This window comes from Cinclus cinclus, chromosome 7, assembly GCF_963662255.1.
Source record: "Cinclus cinclus chromosome 7, bCinCin1.1, whole genome shotgun sequence".
NCBI classification, from domain to species: Eukaryota; Metazoa; Chordata; class Aves; order Passeriformes; family Cinclidae; genus Cinclus; species Cinclus cinclus.
In genome coordinates, this window is record NC_085052.1 from 15,490,238 (window position 1) to 15,511,186 (window position 20,949).

At 40.4% G+C, this 20,949-nt stretch overlaps 1 protein-coding gene across 1 annotated transcript in view; it reads right to left on the reverse strand.

Annotated features, from left to right (window-relative positions):
• Positions 1-17,358: 17,358 nt before the first annotated feature.
• IDE (insulin degrading enzyme) overlaps positions 17,359-20,949 on the reverse strand; it is a 51,571-nt gene continuing 47,980 nt past the window's right edge. Inside the window, exon 25 of the mRNA XM_062496171.1 lies at positions 17,359-19,992. Coding sequence (XP_062352155.1) covers positions 19,897-19,992 — 96 coding nt within the window. The 3' untranslated portion in view covers positions 17,359-19,896. The remainder of the gene's footprint in view (positions 19,993-20,949) is intronic.

Here is a 20,949-nt window from a genome sequence, read left to right on the forward strand (position 1 = left end):
ATAGACTAAAGAAATATATTTGTGATGAAGAAAGAATTACTTTAAGACTTAAGTCTGACATTGAATTTTTTTTTCCTTCTCTCTAGTGATGATTAAATGATGTAGGGGAATGTGTTTCTTAAACATTTAAAGCCAAAGAACTGTTACAACATGGGCAATTTCCAGTAATGCAGAACTGGGGTTGGAAGTGAATACTACTGTATCCTTAGGCTGTCTAATGTGCAGCATTGATCTGGGCAATACACTGATCCCTTCTCATCAAGAAAGATAATACTGGCTGAAGGACTTGTATTTTTCACTTATAGCTAATTTATGTCCCATTACTTTCAGGACAGGGACTATGAAATGCTGTCTGACATTTCTCAGTATACTCTTTCTTACCTGTAACATGGTTTCTCTTTGACTTCCCTTACATCAACATAAGGACACAAATTACCTGCACTGTGGTGATGTAAATACACAGAGCATGCTTTTCCCCTTCTGTCTTTTCTTCTGCCTTAAACTCTTAGATTTAGATAGACCCCTATTTTTTTTCTTTTTTTTTTTTTTTGGTGGTTCTTTCCTGTAACACTTAGAAGAATGTGTGCCAAAATTTGCCAAGCATTCTTTCTGCTTTACTAAGATAGAGAAGTCCAGATAGGCTTTATTAATTAATTTCAAGCCTTACTCAAGAGCTTGAGTGATACAACTCGCTCCCCAGAAGGGCAGTTCCCAGGACACATGCATGAGGAAGTATTGCTGTGAGTGAAAAATGTGCTTTGCAAACAGGGATGAACTACCCCATGGGACCATGGCCTTCAGAAGGTTTGAAGACCTGTGGCCACTTTGTCCATTCTTGCCAGTTAGTTATTCACATGCTCTGGATATTTTATTGCTTTTGCTTCTCTGAATATTGTGAGCATAAAGCAGTTATTTCTGGTGTACTGTGCTAAGTTGTTTAATAGAAAAATTCCATTCCAGAACCACTAAAAGCAAACAGGAGACATGACTTGAAACTGCCTCAACCAAACAGCTCAGCAGCACCTGTCAAAACATATCGTGCAGGCATCTCATTTAATGCTGGATGACTAAGCCATGGAAAAGCAATTGCCTAAGCAGTGGTCCTCCATAGAAAGTACTGTGCTTTTAAAATAAATAAATGCAATTCCTGGCTTCAGACCACTCTGTGGTAGAGCATGCACAGCTTGATATTTAGGGTGTTTAGTGTTTTTCAGTTGCTCCTCTTCTCTGACTACAACTCAGTAACACTTGGCTGCAGTTTAATGGGAGCTGATAAAGGAACACACTGCTCAAAGTATTTGCTGCATGTCTAAGGACTGTTTTGTCAGCACTTGTCATTTCTCTGACATGAATCATCATGAAACCTCTGAGCCTCCCCTTCCTAATTTTCTAGATACTTCTCATGCACAGAGGATAGAATATGTAAGAATAGAAATAAAGACATTTTCATCAAATGATGTTTTAACATAAAAAGCAAGAATGATTTTTTGGGCTTATTTTCTGCAGTAAAATGGTGGCTGGGTCAGAACTGTTTGACTGACTTGATGGAAGAAAGTCTCTACCCTATTACCTCTTGCACAGATCTAGGTTAATCTAGATTCTTCCCTGGGGTAATTCAGGGTTTTTTACTAATCATAGTTTGCTACATTTCTGTTGCTTTATTCTGTTTCAAACAAGACCACAGTGCAGGAGCAAAAGTCCTGCTTATCCAGTATATTTGTACTTCAGGTTCAGGGGTTTTATGTATTTTATTTTTTCAATCCAAGACAGATGTTGGTTTAGTATAGACAACATATTACAATAACTGCCTCTGGATCAAGAACACTGCAGTAGTGCTATGGAACACAAGGTACATGATGAAAGGCATTGGGGGTAGGGTGGATGTGTGTAGGAATAAAAATAGAGATAGAAGAAAATGCCATTTTGACATACAGAATCTAAGACCAAATTCCCTTAGCACCAAGCCATGAACGGCCAGGAGGCTTTCTAGTAACCAAAAGAAGAGCAATTATTTTGGAATTGCTGAGAGAAGCATAGAAAATTGGTGCTAACCTATAAAAATATTTCAGATTGAATTTCATTAAACAAAGATTTCAGGTTTTAAAATTTTTTTGGTACCTTTTGAATGCAAAACATTTTTTTTTCATGTTCCTAATTTGGTTTCTTTTGAAAAACAAATTGAATCTTTTAACAGCAGGGGTCTCTACCCCAGCATGTTTTTAAATTTCAAGGTACTGTGAAAAAGAAAGTGTTTTCCACTTAGCATAAATTCTCTGCTGGGGAATACAATTGACCTTCCCCCATTACCAAGCCCCATCTCCTACTGAAGACACAGAATTGTGGTATGGATTTATGCTACATAGCACCTTGCTAATAATTAGGCTGCTTCTCCCATCTAATTTCAAAGATGAATTAAAATGCAGACAAAATTAAAGAGTAAATTCATGAGTTCAAAAGTATGGGTGCTTCCACTTCTTTTTTCAGCTCTAGATCCCTTTTTTAGAGGTTTTTTATTTTCCTTTCTAAAGGGGCTCAAAAAGTGCTAAGACTCATTGCATCCATTTATTTTATTTTTTTAAAGTACAGTTACAACATTTACATAGGGGTAGTGTATGCCAGACAGAAAACCTGTGTATTTCCTGAGCCTTAAGAAGCTCTTTGGGTAGAGTCAGAGTAAGTGATCATAGATAGTTTATAACACTCCTCCAGCATTTTAGTTCTTGCTGAGCTAAGCGATACACAGTGTGCTGAAATCCCTTTATGTAACACTTAAATTAGCAACCCACAGAAATATTTTGCCCTAATCTACAGATTAGGACCAAGAAAACCTAAATCAGCTTTACTAGTAGCATCTGGGGAGACATTTTAGAGATGATTCCAGCAATAGGCTATGGAAGTTGCCCCACATATCAGGGAGATCATCTTGTCTCTTCAAAAATCTGAGCAGCACAGGGCATGAGTTGAGTACATCCTCTGCAAGGGGCAGCACCATGTGGCTTGTAGCACTGAGCTCTCTGTGCCTCAGTCTTTTCAACCAAGTACCAAGATGGGGATAAAGCTCTGCTTTGCAGATAATGTAATTACAGAATGTTCTTAGGAAACAAGAGTGCCTCCCCAAAACTGAGATGCATGTAGTAACTCATATTACTGCCTTCTTATTTCAGAATGATGGCCCAGTCCTTATTTATTGTATGTGGAATTCAGATATTACTTAAGTAACTATTTGCAAACCTCCAGCTGACAAGCAGGTGTCTTTCATGGTTATCTTACTTTGTCTTGTTACTGCATTAATTAACTACAAACCTCAAACCTCCCTTAGACTGTCTCATTATTGAGGAGTACCTCCATTTATGGCATCCACATGTGAAGAGGTTAAAAAAGTAATAAAAAAAATCATTCTGTATATTGACACCTTCAAAAGCCTGTTAGACTGTCCCCTTTTGGAGCCTCATTACCTGGATATTCCATCTGGATATTCCTCACTAGTAAATTAACAAAGCATTTTAAAAAGTAGTGCTTAAGATGAATTCATCCCTTTTGGCAGCTGCATAATTATCATCTGGGAAACCATGTAATCCTTTCCTTGCAGCTTATGAATGGCATCCACTGAGCCAACGTTAAAACACATTGGCAGACTTGTGAACGTGACCAGGAGAAATGGAGTATTTCTGCATCAGCCATGATGTGCAACTTGGATGGTGGTTTTTAGTTTTGGTTTGGTGCTATTCACTTTTTAAAAGAACAATGCTTGTCATAGCTCGCATCCTGGGAGAGGCACAAAAGGCATAAGCAAGCTGAATTGATCAGCATGTGGCAGTTCTGCTCCAGTCAAAAAGCAAATATTCTGAAATGTAACTAGGATAAGTCAGATATACACCATAATTATATTGCTCATGGTAGGCAGACTCCAGAAGTGTATTTTTGCTTTTTAACATTTAACATTTCCTGTATTCTAAAAGCAAATTCTTTTCTTATGATTGCATTTTTGAGATGCAATTAGATGGCTTCAAAATATGCTTTTATTCTGTAACAACCCTTTTTTTGAAAGCCAAGTGTCTTTTTTTACTAACTGACTTATGGAGGAACTGAACAGAATTACCATCAAAATACAGTTACACTTAATATTCCCTGTCCAGTAGGTAAGGAAGCAGAAGGATGGAGAGACTGTATAATGAAATTAAATTCTAATCCTATTAACAGGTGAATTTGGTGCTGTCTTAAGTAATGCACATAGTTAATTTTATCTTTCAAAATCTATTTGCATTTTTAAAAGTTAACATTTAATCAGTATTAGATAAACCACAGCACCCATGCTCACACACACACACAAACCCTGCCTTTTTGTTCAAAACAGATGCCAAACCAAAAGTGATACCCAGAGTGGGAGCCAGGTGCCCTGGCCATGCTGCCCTTGCAGCTCTGCTGCCTTCACCTTTGTGGGTCCCACTGGCTGGAGGAAGCTGCACTGCTGCACAGCAGGAGCTTGGGAAGAACCACTTGAGACAAAATCTGCAGGTGACTCAAGTGTATGAGCTGCTGCAGGCAGTGACTGCAGGGCCACTTTTAGCTGCACAAGCTGGTTTTTGAGTCCCAGAAGTCCTACAAATGCCCTTTTCAATCTACAGAAACAAGGCAAGCACCTATCAATGTAAGTTCTCGATCACAGAGCATTGGGGTTCCTCCAGCACCTCAAACAAATCTGTCACAGCTGGATGTTGTTGCAGATTACATTTCAGCTGGTTTAGGTGCAGTTACACAGCTCAGGAATGGTGTCTTCTGGACAAACAGATGCACAAACAGTAATTGTGTGACTGTATGAGCCACGGATGGGTATGCCACCTCATGCTTCAAATTCTACTGTACCATGCCCATTGCTGCTTTCCACATGACTGCTGGATGCTGTTGGGAATCTTTTGGGTGAGACCCTGATACTCCAGTCTTTGGGCTCAGCTGCCTCCCCAGGAAGCTCCTTCAGTGTCCAGCAGTGCCCCTGTCCTGCGGCCAGACTGCCCAGGAGCCAGGCATAAAGGGCACAGGGTGTTCTGGATGTACTGGGAGGGCACAACTGACATGCAAACTGCTTTGTTTTACTTGCTTTGAATGGGGCTAAGAGTAATCTGACCTATGAAACAAGCTTCATGGCCTCGTTTTCCCCAGAAGGTACAATATTTTAAAAATCCTCTAGTGGTGCACTATAAGGCTCTGACACCAGTGCAGACAGACCACAGTACAACTTAACACGAGCCAGGTTGGCCTCAGAGTGTGCATAGTGACAAAAGATAGAAATGAGAGAGTTGTGGCAGGATTCTGGAACTGTACCAACTGCTTGGAAAAAAGAGATTCAGATTTCATCTAATGCCTAGGACAAGATTATCCCTCCTTATCACAGCAATGTAAGCCTAGAGCAGATGCTGGAATTCAACATTCTGCACCAGCTGAAAGCAGATCTAGCTCTCCAGCAGGTAAAATGCTGGACTTGCCAGCACTGTTTTCTTTTTCTGGCTTCTGCTGCTCCTGCCAGTAGCTGTAGTTGTGCTGAAAAGTTATTTTAAAAGGTCAGAGATAAAGATAGTTGGATATGGATTTGCAATCCTGAACACATGCAGTATCTGAGATGATTTGATCTCATATTCTGGTTCAGTCCTTTTATAGTTAATCTCCCCATTTTCCAACTGTGTAGGAATTGTACATTTTGGCTAATCCTCATATGCCTCTGGTGGTTGGAGTTTTTTCCATTGACAGCAGTTCATCACTCCTGCTAAACAAAATCACTGTAAGCTGTCAAACAGAAGACAAATGAGAGCTTAGAAAATAGAATACTCGCTGAACTGAGACAACACTTCAGCACCAACAATGATGATGGCAGGGGAGCAGAGACTATCTAGTTATAATTGCCAATTTAGCAACAGCTGAGCCTGTACTTATCTGAATTAGTACTTCTGCTAAATTCATGATGTTTTTGTCCTGGGCTAAGCCTTGACGTTAGCAGACACAATGCAAATGCAGTGTTCCAGGCATAACTCCTCTCTCAAAAGCAGCAGGATGATGTTAGTCTGAGGACTCAGTCCTAAGGGAAGATCTCTTTTTTTCCCTTATGTGAGCACCTGCTGTTGAGCTGAGATTTTTTTGAATCTGCCTGCAAGCCTCAAGGTAATGAGCGTACGCAATTTTTTTTTCAGTAGATGGTTGTTCTAGTCTTCACCTTGTTCTGTAAGCCCAAAATATGAATTAATTTTGTTTTAAACTCACATTTCAGGTTTGTGAAGTCTTGTCTCAGCAGCAGCTATCTTTGGATTGTACCTCATAAATCCAGCATTCTGTTTTATCATGAAGGGGTTGCCACCAAACACCGGTGGCTTATTGTACCAAGGATAGGTGATTTGTGGGAGGTAATTACTGTTTAGCCTCTTGATATGCTCTGTCATCAAAAGATGCTTCCAATTAATGAAGTGTTAAAAGGATATATAAAAATATGCAAAGCCCATTTCTCAGAAATCAGTTTTGCTCCAGTGCACCAAAGTGCAGATGAATGGAGTAGCAAAACATGTCCCTGCCCTTTTAAATGAAGAACAGAGTATTGGGGAAATTAATACAGCAACAATCATTCTCATAATTAAAAATAAATCATCAACTATAATATTAGGTGCATTGATGACGTGAGTATACAACATAGCATACCTAAACCAGAAAGAGAATACAGAATCCTGAAATTAAAATTGGACTGTTCAAGAATAGGAGATAGCAAGAAAACGGAATAAGAAACAAATTTTTCACCTTTCCTGTACAGGCATCCATGTACTGCTTTCCATTTTGGGACAGGAACCTTCTAACTTCTTCTATTACATACAAGACAAACTGTGTCCTTTCTCCAAACTGACAGTTATTTTAGTCCCATAAATAGCTTGCTGTAAATTATGCCACAGAACAATAAAATTGCAGGGATGACACAAAAATTAGCTATATGATACAGAAAAACAACAGAGAGAGAAATTTGTCTTCAGCTGAAATCTGAAATGCTGCAAATCAGTGTACCACATCCTAAAAGGCTTTGACTGCCTCTCATGAGCACAGCTGTAGTTTCCTTTCCTACCATGTATTCTCTAAGTCATGGCTACAGTCTTTCTTGTTTCAGTATGGGCAGCACGTTTGGTTTGCAGTGTGGATATGAGACAGATCATATGAAAGGGTCAGTGTGGCCTGAACAACATCTGTGGTCTGAAGCATTAATATTTGATGCAGCTTTGACAAATTTGCTGCACTGGAGCTCACGTGGTGGGTGGGAGTGGCAGGGGCTGGCAGCACAGTCTGTCTGTCTGTCAAAGGCCTGACTCAGGCAGCCACCTAGTCCAGCTTCAAAAGCAGCTGTTTGTGTACAGATTTCACTCTCATATTGCTAAGTCGTAGAAATCTGTGCCATAATCGTGTTCAGGATTGCAAATAGGGCTGCACATACACAGCTAGTGCTGTTATTTATGTAACTGCTACTTTAAAATTTAAGGAGACTTCAGATTTACAAGGCTGAATTTAAAAGTGAATGAAGAAAGATGCTGGAACAACACAGTCATCTACTCTTTTCATATTGTGTGTATTATCATATTAGACTTCCCATAAATCTGCATGGGCAGGGGCATGGTTTAAGCTGAGCCAGGGTACTAATGGTTTGTAGTGTCCTTCCTGGCAGGGGTTCTATGAGTTGCCCATTCCCAACTCCTGACTGAGGCCCAGTAATGTGAGATGGGTGGCTGGAAAGGAGGATGCGGATACACACCCGATCCTCCCAATACAGCCATGAGGCTGATGCAGTCACTCATGAAACCACCCTTCAGACTCAACCCTTCTCACTTCTTTTTCCTTTGCTGCCAGATTTAGATTATTTATTACAGCTCTGTAAGTGTGAATCTGACCTGTTTGCCACGACAGGCTGTAGCAGAGGTCAGAACAAAGCTGAGCAAGGAAGGTTGAGCTTTCTCAGTCTTGCTCTTTAAGATGCAAGTAACATCACTTCAAACTTGCATCTGGATAGTCAGCAGGGATAAGTGCAGGTCTAAGGCCGTTCAAGCTGACAAATCTCTGACTCATCTCTCATCTCTACTGGGGTGATGCTTTGCCTTTTACTGAGGCCTTTGAAATAAAAAAAAAAAGTACAAAGGAAAGACAAAAAGGAATTTAACAAAATGTCATAATTAATTCAACAACATTTTAAATCACCAACTGCACTGTTATTCAATTTTGGTGAATGGGAAATTAAATAAGTCGATTTTTTTTCAACTCTCAAAGAGCTGAAAGCTCAAAAGTTCAGATCAATCTTCAGAGTGGTATATTTCTAATGGACAAGATTTCTCTCAAGCCAAGAACATTCATTATCTCTGCAATGTTCTTTTCAAGCTTACAGCTCTGGAGAGTGCAATTTATTCATCTGTCAGATTTTATGCACTTCTTGCCAGAGTATCATTTATATATTATTTCTCCAAACCAGAAAAAATATTTTTAGAAAGAGAGAGCAAGCAGAATAAAGCCTTTCAATACAAATCAGCTGATTCAGAGTCCCTTCTCCATTTTCTATCTCTTTCAACCACATTGCCTTGTATTTACCCTTAAGTTAAACCAGTCAGATGAGCTTTTGCTCTCTGTGACAGAATTACAGAAAACAGGATAAGCAGTTTATCCTTTCAATGTGTGAACCAGGCATCTCTTCCAAGCAGATGTATTAGCCAGTCACCACAGCAGGTGCAGCCCAGGGATGCTCACACCCAGCAGAAAAGTCTGACCCAGGGGGAAAAGGAAGGTCCTGCTGCATGGCAAAGCACAGAGGAAAGGGCCTGTGGCTCTGTAATTCTGTTCTTTGTTCATTGTGCAAAGTGTGCACTTAATGGGACACTGCTGCCAATTTCTCTTCTTGCACTCTGTCCTAAGGCTCATTCTCCTCTTCCCTCAGCACTCACGTGCCTGCACACCTACACATCCTCTCAGTTCCCCCATTGAGCCAAAAGGAGGCTGTTCCTACAGATTTTGGGAAGGCAGATGTGCAGGATACATTCCATTCAAGGGTATGGCAGCCTTAAGTTACAGAGCTCTGCAAGGAGATGTTTCCTCCTCCTCCTCCTCTACTTCCACCTGAGATAGGAATGCTGCTATCACCATCTGGTAGCAGCGTTTCTCCTATATTTGCCAAAGCATACTCACATGTGTATGCACACAGAGAGTCAGTGCAAGGTACCTGTGAAAAATTTCCCTCAAAGGCCATGATATATATCCCTTTGGATGCCTTTGCATCTCATCAGCAGGCCAAGGCTTGAGCCTCAAGGAGTGGGGGGATCGGCCCAGGATGGGTTGTTGTTCAGGGATTCTCAGCAAACTTGGGAGGCCCCACTGGTCACAGCCTACTAGGGTCCAGGAGAGCTCAAAGGGTCTCATTTTGGATCCTCATTTTTGTTTAGAGGGCTACAAGAAACTGGGCTTTAGTCATAACAATGTTTCATCCTGGCCGCTCTTCGGTTCTTCACTCTTTCTTTGAAAGTCTGAGAACCAGGATGTTAAACCATTCAGGCAAAATAAAAAGTAATTTCTTAGACTGTTCATAAAAAACCCAGGATGTCATTAGGCAGGAACAGTTCCTGGGAGCAGACACTTCTGCTGTTCTGATAGCTCTGATAAACTCAGGAGGAGCTGGGCCCAGGTGCTGCTCATCAAGGAATTCCTGTAGTAAATGTGCTCCAAACACCATGCTGTGTGGCCCCAGTGAGCAGCTATGGAAGATTTCTTCTGTCATAGTTTAATGGAAGTGGTAGCAGATCTCTTGCAGCCTTAGAGTTTGAAGCAGGGAATTGAAAATTAGGTAGGGAGAACTTCAGATGGATTGAGATGGTGTGTTTTGTGAAGCGTATGAGGAATCTTCCAAACACTCTTTAAATTTGAATGTTGAAGCTGCTTAGGTGGGATTGGATGAAACAACTGCGATTTTCCCAGGGTTTGGGTTTTTTTTTAAGGGCCACATTAAGAGAAGAGACGGATCTTAGCACCTTATCGCCACCTGCAGTGCTGTATGGCTGGACCTGAAAGCAAAAAGGCTGTCCTCCACAGCTCTTGGTGACTTCTCTGTTTTTCCTATCCTACTCCAAGACAAAAGATTTTTTTTTTTTTTTCAGCAACACGTGTAATGAAGGAAGGACAAAGAGGCTGGGGACTGAGCAGTCATTGAGAGAAGTGTCTGAGGGCTGGTGGGCGTTAATCCGTGACAGAGAGCCCGGGAGCTGCGGGAGGGTGTGGGCTGCTGGGGGATGTTGATCACGGGCTGAAGGAGACAGGTGACAAATGGGTGAGGAGATGAGGACTGAGTGCGGCCCGAGGAGGAGGACGTGGGTCGGGGACAGGGAGGGGATGGTCGGGGAGCAAAGACAGTGGGTGTGTCACCATGCGAGGCTGGGTCTGCTCTTATCGCCCGGCCCCACGCGTGCTGCCCGTCACGGGCTGTCCCCGCGATAGCGCCCGTGGTGCCGGCAGATACCTCTGTACGAGAGCCGTGCCGCATTGACCCTTTTGTCTCGTCTGAACACCGGGCAGGCAGTTACAGCTCCCAGCCTGTGCTACGAGCACGTTACCCCATTATGCCAGTCGCCGGGACAGAGCGGAGCCATTCCGCTTTCCTCAGCCCCCCGTGCGCCACTGTCCCTCAGACCTGCTCCGTAGGCAGAACTGCTGTTGTTTCCACGCGTGTCCCTGCCGCAGTGCCCAGCAGCGTCCCGGCACAGCCTCGCCGGGGGCTGGGTGCGAGGCGGCCGCATTTAGGTGACGGCAGTGCCGGTGCCTTGGCCCGGCCCGGCCCCGTTCTGCCCTCACAGAAGGGCCGGGCAGGGCCGGGCCGCGCTCGGTGCCGCCTCCCCGGTCACTCACGGGCACCCCGCAGCCCTGAAGAGCAGGGCCGGCTGACAAACGGAGCTGCCCGGCCGCAGCCGCCGGTGCTGCCCCCGCCGGGCCCTCGGCGTGAGGGGAAGGCAGAGCCAGGGCAGCCCGGCTGGAGAACCCTCGGGACGCCCGGGGCGAAGGGCGCGGGCAGCGCCGGGGAGAAGGATGTCAGCGTCGTCCTGCTCCTTAGAAAATACACAGCGGGACTACTTCTGCGATTTACAAGTGATTTATTTTCTCTGATTAAGCAATGAAAGTTCCGTTTGGATTTTTATCTGTAGAATCGTACAAACACGGATTTTCCTCAGCGGAACGAAGGAAATGATTTTCATGCATCACGGTGAGATGGACAACTCTTCACATTGTTACAGGGAAGAACAGCAAACCTTGTATCGTATAGCACCAAGAAGAATTTAATTACAGTGTGAAAGAAAGGTACCACAAAAGCTTCTTGTTTCATGGTAAATCATTTAGGCTGACGGTTTTACTCTGAAGAATATGCTGTTTTCCAAGCAAAGAAAATTGAGCTTCTCATAAAAAAAATTAAAATATACCTGTTTAAAAACTTTACACTTTCTAAAAATTAAGATACTGAATTTTACTTATTTTCTTGCATAGCATATTTTGAACTTTGAAACAGGTAAGAATATCTAATAAAAAAAACCCCAACCCCCAAAAAATTAGCTCTTCCTTTCCTGGTCTTCCCTTACCATAGCCTGGTCAAACAGAAGGAATTACTGAATATGTACAACTACATCATAAACTTGAACATACCTCTGAAAAATTTCAGCCTACAGTCCTGCTCTTTTATTGATTACTATAAAAATGGCGCAGTGTTCAAGAGTTCAAAATTTACTGTCCAATAAGTCACTTCTACTTGACTTTCAAAAATATTTTGGGAAGTGGCAGCTCTAAAGACTCAACAAGGGACCCAGAAATTCATACTTCAGGTCTTTCACTCTCTTGCATCACTATAAATAAAACACCCAGTTCTGTTGTTCATTTCAAAGATGAAGAACTAGATGTGGAAGCAATTCAAATACTTATGCACACCTGTTACCTGGAGGCACAGGTAACTGGTTGGAAACAGCACTAATTAATGCACTATAGATATTGCAAAAGAGGAGATATAATTCAACTTCCTTTTTGACAAGAAAAAGGTAGTAACATGTAACATTAAATTAAACCAAAGGAAAGACCTGTTGAGTAAGAAGATTTGATATTATATTATATATATTGATATTGCTCAAGAACAGAACTTTACAGCTTGCCCAAAGCAGCTGAGATTACAAGGGGCCAACAAAGGCAGGATCGCTCTCCTCTCCTGCCATTTTCAGCCATTCCTACTTCCAGCACCAGGAAGAAGCATCACAAATTGCTGAGCTGCTGTGGGTCTGTGGGTACTGTAGAGCTCTCCATTCTCATTACAGCTCCCCAAGCTGGGCACTCTCTCCTGCAATGCCAGAGCACTGGGACTGTGCACAGTGCTGCCAGGACATTTGTGGTATGGCAGCTGGGGGCACCTCAGCAAGTTCAGTGTACCAGAAATTACCACCAGCCTAAGTAGAATAGTTTGTTTACCGACTGTGACTGTTTAATGACTCCCTTAGAGTCTTATTTATCATACACATAAATTTACACTTGGCTTTGATTTTGAGTTGCAGTCCGTTTTCTGAACAATTGCCTCGGCTGAGCTGCTGGGCAACCAGATCTATTAAATCTTTCCACACAGTTTTGAGAAGGTATATTATTGACTTCAGCTTAAGAAAAAGTGCCAGATTCATTACACTACAAATGCATACTCCACAAAAGTAGACATTATTGTTTTACTTGCATGGTGTATAGTGGCTCTGGGGGATTAGCAAGGCAGCATCCTCTGGCACCTTTGTAACGCATCTCTGCCACAGATCTCTGTGACACCATTGCCAAATTCAAGCTCAGTCCAACAATCTATGAAACTATGGAACTCTGATTATTTCTATCCAAAAATTAATGCATCTATCGACATAGATATTTGTGTGATATTTCTATCCTGTAGATGGATGTCAGATCAAAACAAAAACATGAATGTTACAAGACTTCCAGGACTATAAGCTATTCCAAAAGTATTTAAGATTATTTTAAACTACTAGCCAAGAATTTATACCAAAACCATTGCTACAATATACGTATTTCATAATCTAGGGCTATCAATGTACTACAAGGCAACACATTTACTCCAGCTGTCAGGCCAGTTTAAGGATTTCCTTATCAATTATATCAACTGCCTTTATTTTTTTGGTGTCTGTTGGGTAGAGAATGTAGAGCTAATAAAGTCAATGAGAAATTCAGATAATTTTATTCTGTTGCTTTGAAAGACACTTAGGACTGTTTAGACACTACACGTTGTCCTGAAGTTTAGGTCTTGTCTTCACTCTAAATTATGCAATTCAACATTTAAAAAAGCCTAACACATACTATTAGCTGTACAGCACCACAGTTGTGCATTGGTAGTTCACACAGTAACACATGACCCCTTTTCCCAGGAATTTATATTTTTTACACAATGACATGAGAGACAGACATGATTATCAGACAAGAAGTGCAAAATGGCATGCAACTTATATGCAATATCTTCCACTTCAACATTACTTGTATGAAGTGGCTCACAGTGTGGGCCAGCACACCCCAGCTCACACTTACACTTCGTATACATTGAGCTTAATACAATCTTTTGCATTCTCACATTCAAAGTATCTTTAAACTAACAGTTACTGACATTTAAATTCAAGTGGACAATATCCAAACTACAAGCATTCTTTACATATGCATTCTTCAAGGTACACAGAGCCTACAAGCTATTCCACTCGTAAATATTCTACTCTTCCTACTTCCAAGAAAAGGCTGCATAAGGTACATTTTTCTTAGCTTATTCACAGCAATAGAATCCTGTTGTGCATACACCAGCAGATGTCTCCTCCTGCAGTTGAGTAGCACCTGCTTTCAAATGATTTCTGCAATAGTTTTACTTGCTTAAATCTCCCACTTTGCTGAGCTCCAGCAGCAGTCCAGGGTGGCTCTCCAGGCTTGGACATACTGTAGGTGCCATCTTGGTTTAATTTCATGGGTAAAGCTTTCCAGGATTAGAAGACAAGCTCTAATCATAGAAAAAAGATCCTAGGTCACACGCATGCTGCCTGCACACGGTGTGTGCCTGTGCTAAAGAGACACCAGTGACACTTTGGGCTGGTGTGACAATGGCAGTATCTGCTCACCTCACCTTGGCCAGGGAGATGTCACAAGGTGAGGTGAGCAGCAGTCATCTCTGCCTTTGAAGGTGACACACAGAGTAGCAGAACTAAACAACCAGCTTGTGGAGATGACAGCTCCAGTTACACATACAGATTCCTGTGTTCCTAAAATACATTTAATGCTGCAGAATTGTCACCTATTACTTTCTCTTCCTACAATCTTACCTGGCAATAATCTGTGAACAGAATTATTTGCATAAATTTTTTTCAGACTCTTGAAACTTCCCCCTTAACAGGTATGTGCCAGTGAACAATATGGGAATCTCCCAGCCAAAACAAATATCTTTACTTGGAGTAATGGGTCTTAAGAAATTGGTTGTTCAAAACACTTCTATTCCTCTGGCCCTGCAGAACTGTTAGCAGGCTTAAAGTTACTGTAATGACAGTGGGACAAAGTGAGGAGGTGCTGAACTTTTTGACAGCTGACTGACTCCAGAGTACTGATGGGCACTAAGCTTGTGAACTTCCCTGGCTTTCACACAGAAGTACAAATAATCATTTGGGTTGAAATCTGTCCTGCTAAACTTACTTCATTCCAAAGCCAATTGGAAAGTTTAAAAAAGACTACGTGAACCATTTTTGGGCACTATTAATGTGAAATGTTTATGTATTTCTGGTGTTTTAAACTAGTTCCAACACTGCTGTGTCAAGTGCACCACTTTAAGTACTATTCAGGAAATTTCTAAGATCTCATACACTAAAAGGCATCACATGTAAAATTTACATCTTCAAAGGGCTGCCTCACTGCCACTTGCACACCCAGATTTTCTACATTCAGTACCCCACAATACCATTTTTGCACATGCTCTGAAATTACTCAGCCTTAACCATGTAACATGCATTAGTATTGGTCACCTACAACTGCCTGGAATTCACAAATAGCTCCTCTTCTTTCTCTCCCATCACAGGAGTCCATCCTTTACAACAGACTTCATATAAAACATATGCTCTTCTACACTCAACACAGTGGTTAGCTGAAGTTATCAAAACATCAACCTCATTTCCATTTTCTATTACAATCTTCCCTAGCCTGTTCTTCCCACTTTCCAAGTTACTAACATAGGCTGAGGACCTCCTCATTCTCCTCTGTGGAACCTGTGCTGGCTTTGTAAGTGCTCCCAACCAGACCAGGTGTGTGTTTGAGCCCACACGTACCACAGGACACCCAGTTCTGTGTGTGGGTGGAGGGGAGGGCTGGAAAGGGTCCTGAGTTCCAGCTGCTGCTCCAGTGAAGTTTTACATGCCTTTGGTAGTCACTGGCCAAGTACCACAATTCCTTGCTTCCCTTTTTGAAAAGGAAGCTGAGCAGACAATGAAAATCTGTAATAAAAATCTGATGCAGAAGGAAACACATCTAACACCCAGTAAAGTGGTGGCAAACCCTCAGAAAGAAGTAGGATTTAAACTTGGATGCCTCTCTCTGGAGTTTCCCAAAGACTAAGCCTGGTCACTTCTTTGCACTTGGAGCTGTGTATCTTCCCCCATCTATTACAAAGTCAAAGAATTTAATTGGGAATTTTGCACTACGCCACTAAAGACAGAGTCTTAAAAATCAACAGTGGCAAATGCTCATGAGTGTGATGTCTACATCCTTTAATGCTGCACTTGGGCTTAAAAATGTTAATTAAGAAAGCCGTAAGTATTTTCACTCTTAAATTCTGTTTAGATGCTTGAGTTCAAATGAATCTATTTAACTGTGACAATCTCCTGGGCCTTTGGCCTTATACGCTTTGTTCCTTTGAACTGCAATTCAAATTTCACCCACTATTTCCATTATATTCTACCCACAGCACGTAATGTAACTTATATTCTTTGAATGGTAAATATAAATGTTTCAAATAAAAGCCTTTCAGCAGAATCTACATAGGCCAGGCTTCTTTTAAAATTACAAGGTACAAAAGGGGCCTGACTTTCTGATCTCTTCTGCCTTTAAAATACCCAGAGGTGCCTTGTATTAGCAACAATATTAAAAACTGAGCTACAAACCAAATACCAAATATTTCAGAGCTGGATTTGAATATCACGTCAGGTATGAGCTCAAGCAAAGATTCCAGTGTCACTGTGGGTGACCATGTCAGCCAATGGTCACATACTGAAAAAACATGGGGAAAATGTAAAAAATGTATAAGATAATGATTTTTTACTTCACAGCAGACCTACAGTTAAGTAGGAGAGAAAAGGTAAAGTAAAATTCTGCTGATCCTGTTTTAAAGCAAGAGCTAGATGATAATAAATGAAGTTAAAAAGGTGTTTAACACTTTTTCCAGATGCTATGATTACCCTGTGGAACACATCATCAATAGAGGGTGCTCACATCCAAGCACTTAAATAATCTAATAATCTGAACAAGCTCAAGCATTTTTTCATGGCTAATAGTATTAGTTAAAATAGATTTGGATAACTTGAATTTTTGCAAGAGAGTAAAGTCAATAAGTCAAGATTTACACCAACCCCCAGCAACTGGAAGTGGACAAAGCCTGAAGTTTGGGACATGTAATTTTCCAGGAAGGCTGTTGGCACTTTCTTTCTCCCCTGAGAGTACCAGCCACTCTTTGCAATGCCAAGGATAAAACCTGTCTCTCTTAATGCTTCTCAGTGTCATGTATTACTTCAAGGAGCCCCTCAGAAAGCAGGAGGGCCTGCTGACTTGTATCTTTATGCTGTCAGAATTCACATTATTTACTACTTTAACAATCACATATTCCTAACCTTTTGAAACATAGTCTTTTGGTGTGCATAGAACAAAGAAAATGACCAGGCAAAGTAATTTCTCAAGAGCAACACTGCAAAGCTGCAGTAGGCAAGATTCAGTCTGGCTGCAGGCGTGCCCTAAATTTACAGTTTCAGATTTGATAACTAAAATTCTGTCTTGTGCAAATATTTCTACCTTTATATTACTAAGTTTTCATACACTTAAAGGGCAACAGAGGTGGATCTACCTAAGTGGTGTGGGATGCCACACAGGGAAGTCCTCAGAAACTTCCTGAGAAGTGCCTGGGAGCACTTCTGCAGCAATGCTATTTGACCTAACTAGTCCAACTGGAAAGCAGAAAATCACATTTAATGCCTAACAAAAAACATGCACAGACTGATAGATGTAACATTACCAGTATGCAAAAAATTAAAATGAAACAAATTAAGAACTCCAAACATTAAATTCAGATTGTTTATTGTAAACAGAATAACTCTAGCACTCTGTCATACTGGCTGTGTCACATGCACCCAATTCCACATCAACTGCTTAAAATAGCACTTGCAAAAATTACAGTTATGTAATAATAATTTATGGTTTCTTACATAAACTAATTAACAAGCACTAAAATTGAATTACAGTGTATTCTAGGTAGTTCTTTATTGCTTGTAGACACTGCAGCTTTGGATCCATTAAAATGAACCCATTAGTATGCCTGAGTTTATCAAAATTTACTGCTATATCAAACTCAGAAACTGTAAAATGCTGGAGAACACTTAAGAGTAATTAAGAGTTGTTGGAGAACTACCTGGGTTTCCACACCCAGTCACAGAACTTTAACGGTATTAATTTTTTCCTCTGGAAAACATGATTTGTGAGCTTGTGTTAGATACACTGCTATTCCAATTTATTTATATCATCTGTTAAGAGTTGATAGTACTTCCATGAATATATATATATATATTTATTTTTACACACAATAGGAGCCATTTCATTGTATTCACCATAAGAGTGGTATGTTTAAATACTAAATCCCAAAATATATATTTTTATAATATGTTGTTAAAATTTTAATATATATAATACAAATACTTTTACTAAAGGAAAACTATAAACAAAAGTGAAATGCAAGAGGGCAAAAAGGCTCATGTGAAGAATCCATGAAAAATGTGAGCAGAGACATCTTGACCAGTTTTGTTTAGACTGTATTTATTTTTTTTTCTCTTCATCAGGCTAAAAGGATGCTATCGGCCTTCCTTGGCAATAGGTTACATCACAAACTCTCATCAAATTTATTAAAAAGATACTGAAACATGTACCATTTAAAACAACTTTTAAATGCACCATATTTATTCAGTTAAAAGAAACTCAAATAAACCCAACTTAAGGCCCTTGCCCTGTCAAGCATTCATTTAATTTGGCCTCAGAGCCAATGCAAGAACCAACACTGATTCAATCACAGAACTGCCCTATTGACTATAGCAGGATTCTGATGTTTGATACATCAGGGCATTACTTTCAGGCTCTTTTAGTAAGAAGCAAATTCTCACTAACACCTCTGATGAGCAGATTTTATATCATCAGTGCTTTACATACTCCCTCCTCTCTGGGTAAGTGCCATCTCTTTTATGTGTTACAGAGGCGGGAGAACTTAATGCTCCTACCTTGCCTTTTCCTATTTGGGTGCTGTCCCAAGCACAAGACCATGCTGCAGAAGTCAGTAAAGTTGGTGAGGATGAGACACCTTGTTTTATCATTTTACTACATTATGGAATATATATACTTATATATATAAACATTATTTCAGCATAGTTCTTGATCCTTCTGAGTTCTGCACAGCCTTCTTCCCAGAAGTGGAAGGAAACCCTTTGTGATGTAACCTGAAGCACAGACTGTGCTGTAGCACTGCTACCCCAGCACTGCACTGTCCAAAACACCTTCCTGAAGGACAAGAAGGACCCATACACATATCAAAATAATGATATATCTGACTCATTAGAGAGCCCCTATTTGACATGCACCTGTTCTTGAGTAAAGAACTAGTGTGTGTTTAAGGTTATTTGGACTAATGAGTGCTTTGCTGGACTGAGACCCAACACAACAGGTGAGGCAAAACAGACTGAGTTCTCCATCAGCACATATGTAACTGAAAACAAAAGACAACACCAAATAAAGTATTTGATACACCAAATGGACAGTTAGTTCACAGTAACGCTGTAAAACTGAACAGGATGTTGACGTATCAAGAGACTGGGACAACACTTGGTAACAAAAATAAGATGCACTAATAAAGTGTTTCCAGCATTTTACTAGTTTTAATATAAAATGTCCCCAAATTTGTATAGAAAGATTAAAATCATGCCCTTATCTTCAATTATTCTCATTAAGACAATTCTCTCACCTATTACTGTGCTGTCATATTTCCTTTTTTTCAGCCCCACTGGTCTTCATAAAACTTAAATAGAAAATATGTTGGTTGCATTAAGGATCAATTAAAAAAGTATCATTCAGCATGTCACTTCAAAAAAATGTGAAAGTCTCTATTTTTAAGAAAAACTGTTGACCCCATCCCAAAAAGGACTTACTTATCTCACCCCCTCCAACTCCCAATAAGATAATTATTGGGATACTAAACGGTGTTTTTCAGGAGTAACAAGCACATTTCAAGCAACTTTGTTTGCTCTGGAGAGTTATTTCATCAAAATGAAAATCTGAAGGGATATATTATTTTAAAAATATACTGCATCTACAAGTTTTTATTATTATTGTTTTTGTTGATTTTGGTTTTTAACAGGCTGTCTGTAATATAAATGACACATGACCACAACTGATTTTTATATACCCTCTATCCCTAACACACAGCTAATGTCAAATGAACCAAGAAGGAATTCGGGACGTTCATAATGGACAGAACCATTTATCCCAATGATCTTTAATAATTTTGTTCATCATGAAGTCCCCTGAAACCATGTCAGTACTGATCATTTGCATTTCTTCATCCATTGGGGTTCTTCACAGTTTTGCAGCCATGAAATTGATATGTGGTTTCACCAGTGGGAAGAGCGGCAGACTGCGCTTGAATTCTGTCATATTTTCAATCACACTTGGCTGCAAAGAAGCGCATGCAAGAAAAAGTCTGCTCAGTATCTTCATAAAAGTGACAAATTCCTTGCTTTTCATCTTAACTGTTGCTACAGCTATATATAAATACACCTGGCTTGCTCTTTCCTACAACATTAGTGATTCATACTTCATTATTACAATAACTTCCAAAATACAATGTTATTTCTTATGAAACAACCAGTTTCATATTTCCGTAATTCCAAACAGCTATAATGCAGTGACTACATTGCTAATAATGTCAGAATATCTAATAAATGCAGAGCTGATCTTTTAATTTTCATTCTACTTCAGAGCACCCCACCTGTCCTTTGAACATCAGATCATAACCACAATAGCTATTCTATGCACTACTACTTTTAGATGTAGTAACAAAGTAAGCTTCTAATATTTCAGTCATAATGGCTAATATATCCCCATACTATTCATACAGAAATTTCTACCCATGGCAATTATTTCACCTGCAAGGTCTGATGAAGAACACAGACCCACCACACGGTGAAAAGTTAATCACCTGTTGGGACAAACACTGTCCTCCAAGAAAAATCACTGAAGGTCCAGTAAGGACCCAGTGCTCTCCTATCTAACCACAGTGAACCACTGTAACCACTGTAGTACTACTATGAACAGAATTTGCCAAATTGTTTCCTCCACAATTAAACACATTGACAGGAATGTCATTAATATTTTAGGCTTTAAGACAACTAAGCAGTTGGTTTTGGTGGGTTGTTTGGGCTTTTTTAAACAAAGATGATAAATTTGTTGATGCACATGCATCTCTCTCGACACCTGATTTATCTGATCATATACAATCAGTATTTTCATACAATAATAATCTGTATTTACTCCATAGTGCAGATACCCAGTGCAGTTTCCTACTACTATTAGCTTTCGTTTCAGAGGACTCAAAAGAGCAGAGGTAAATGGACAAATAGATAAAAAGAA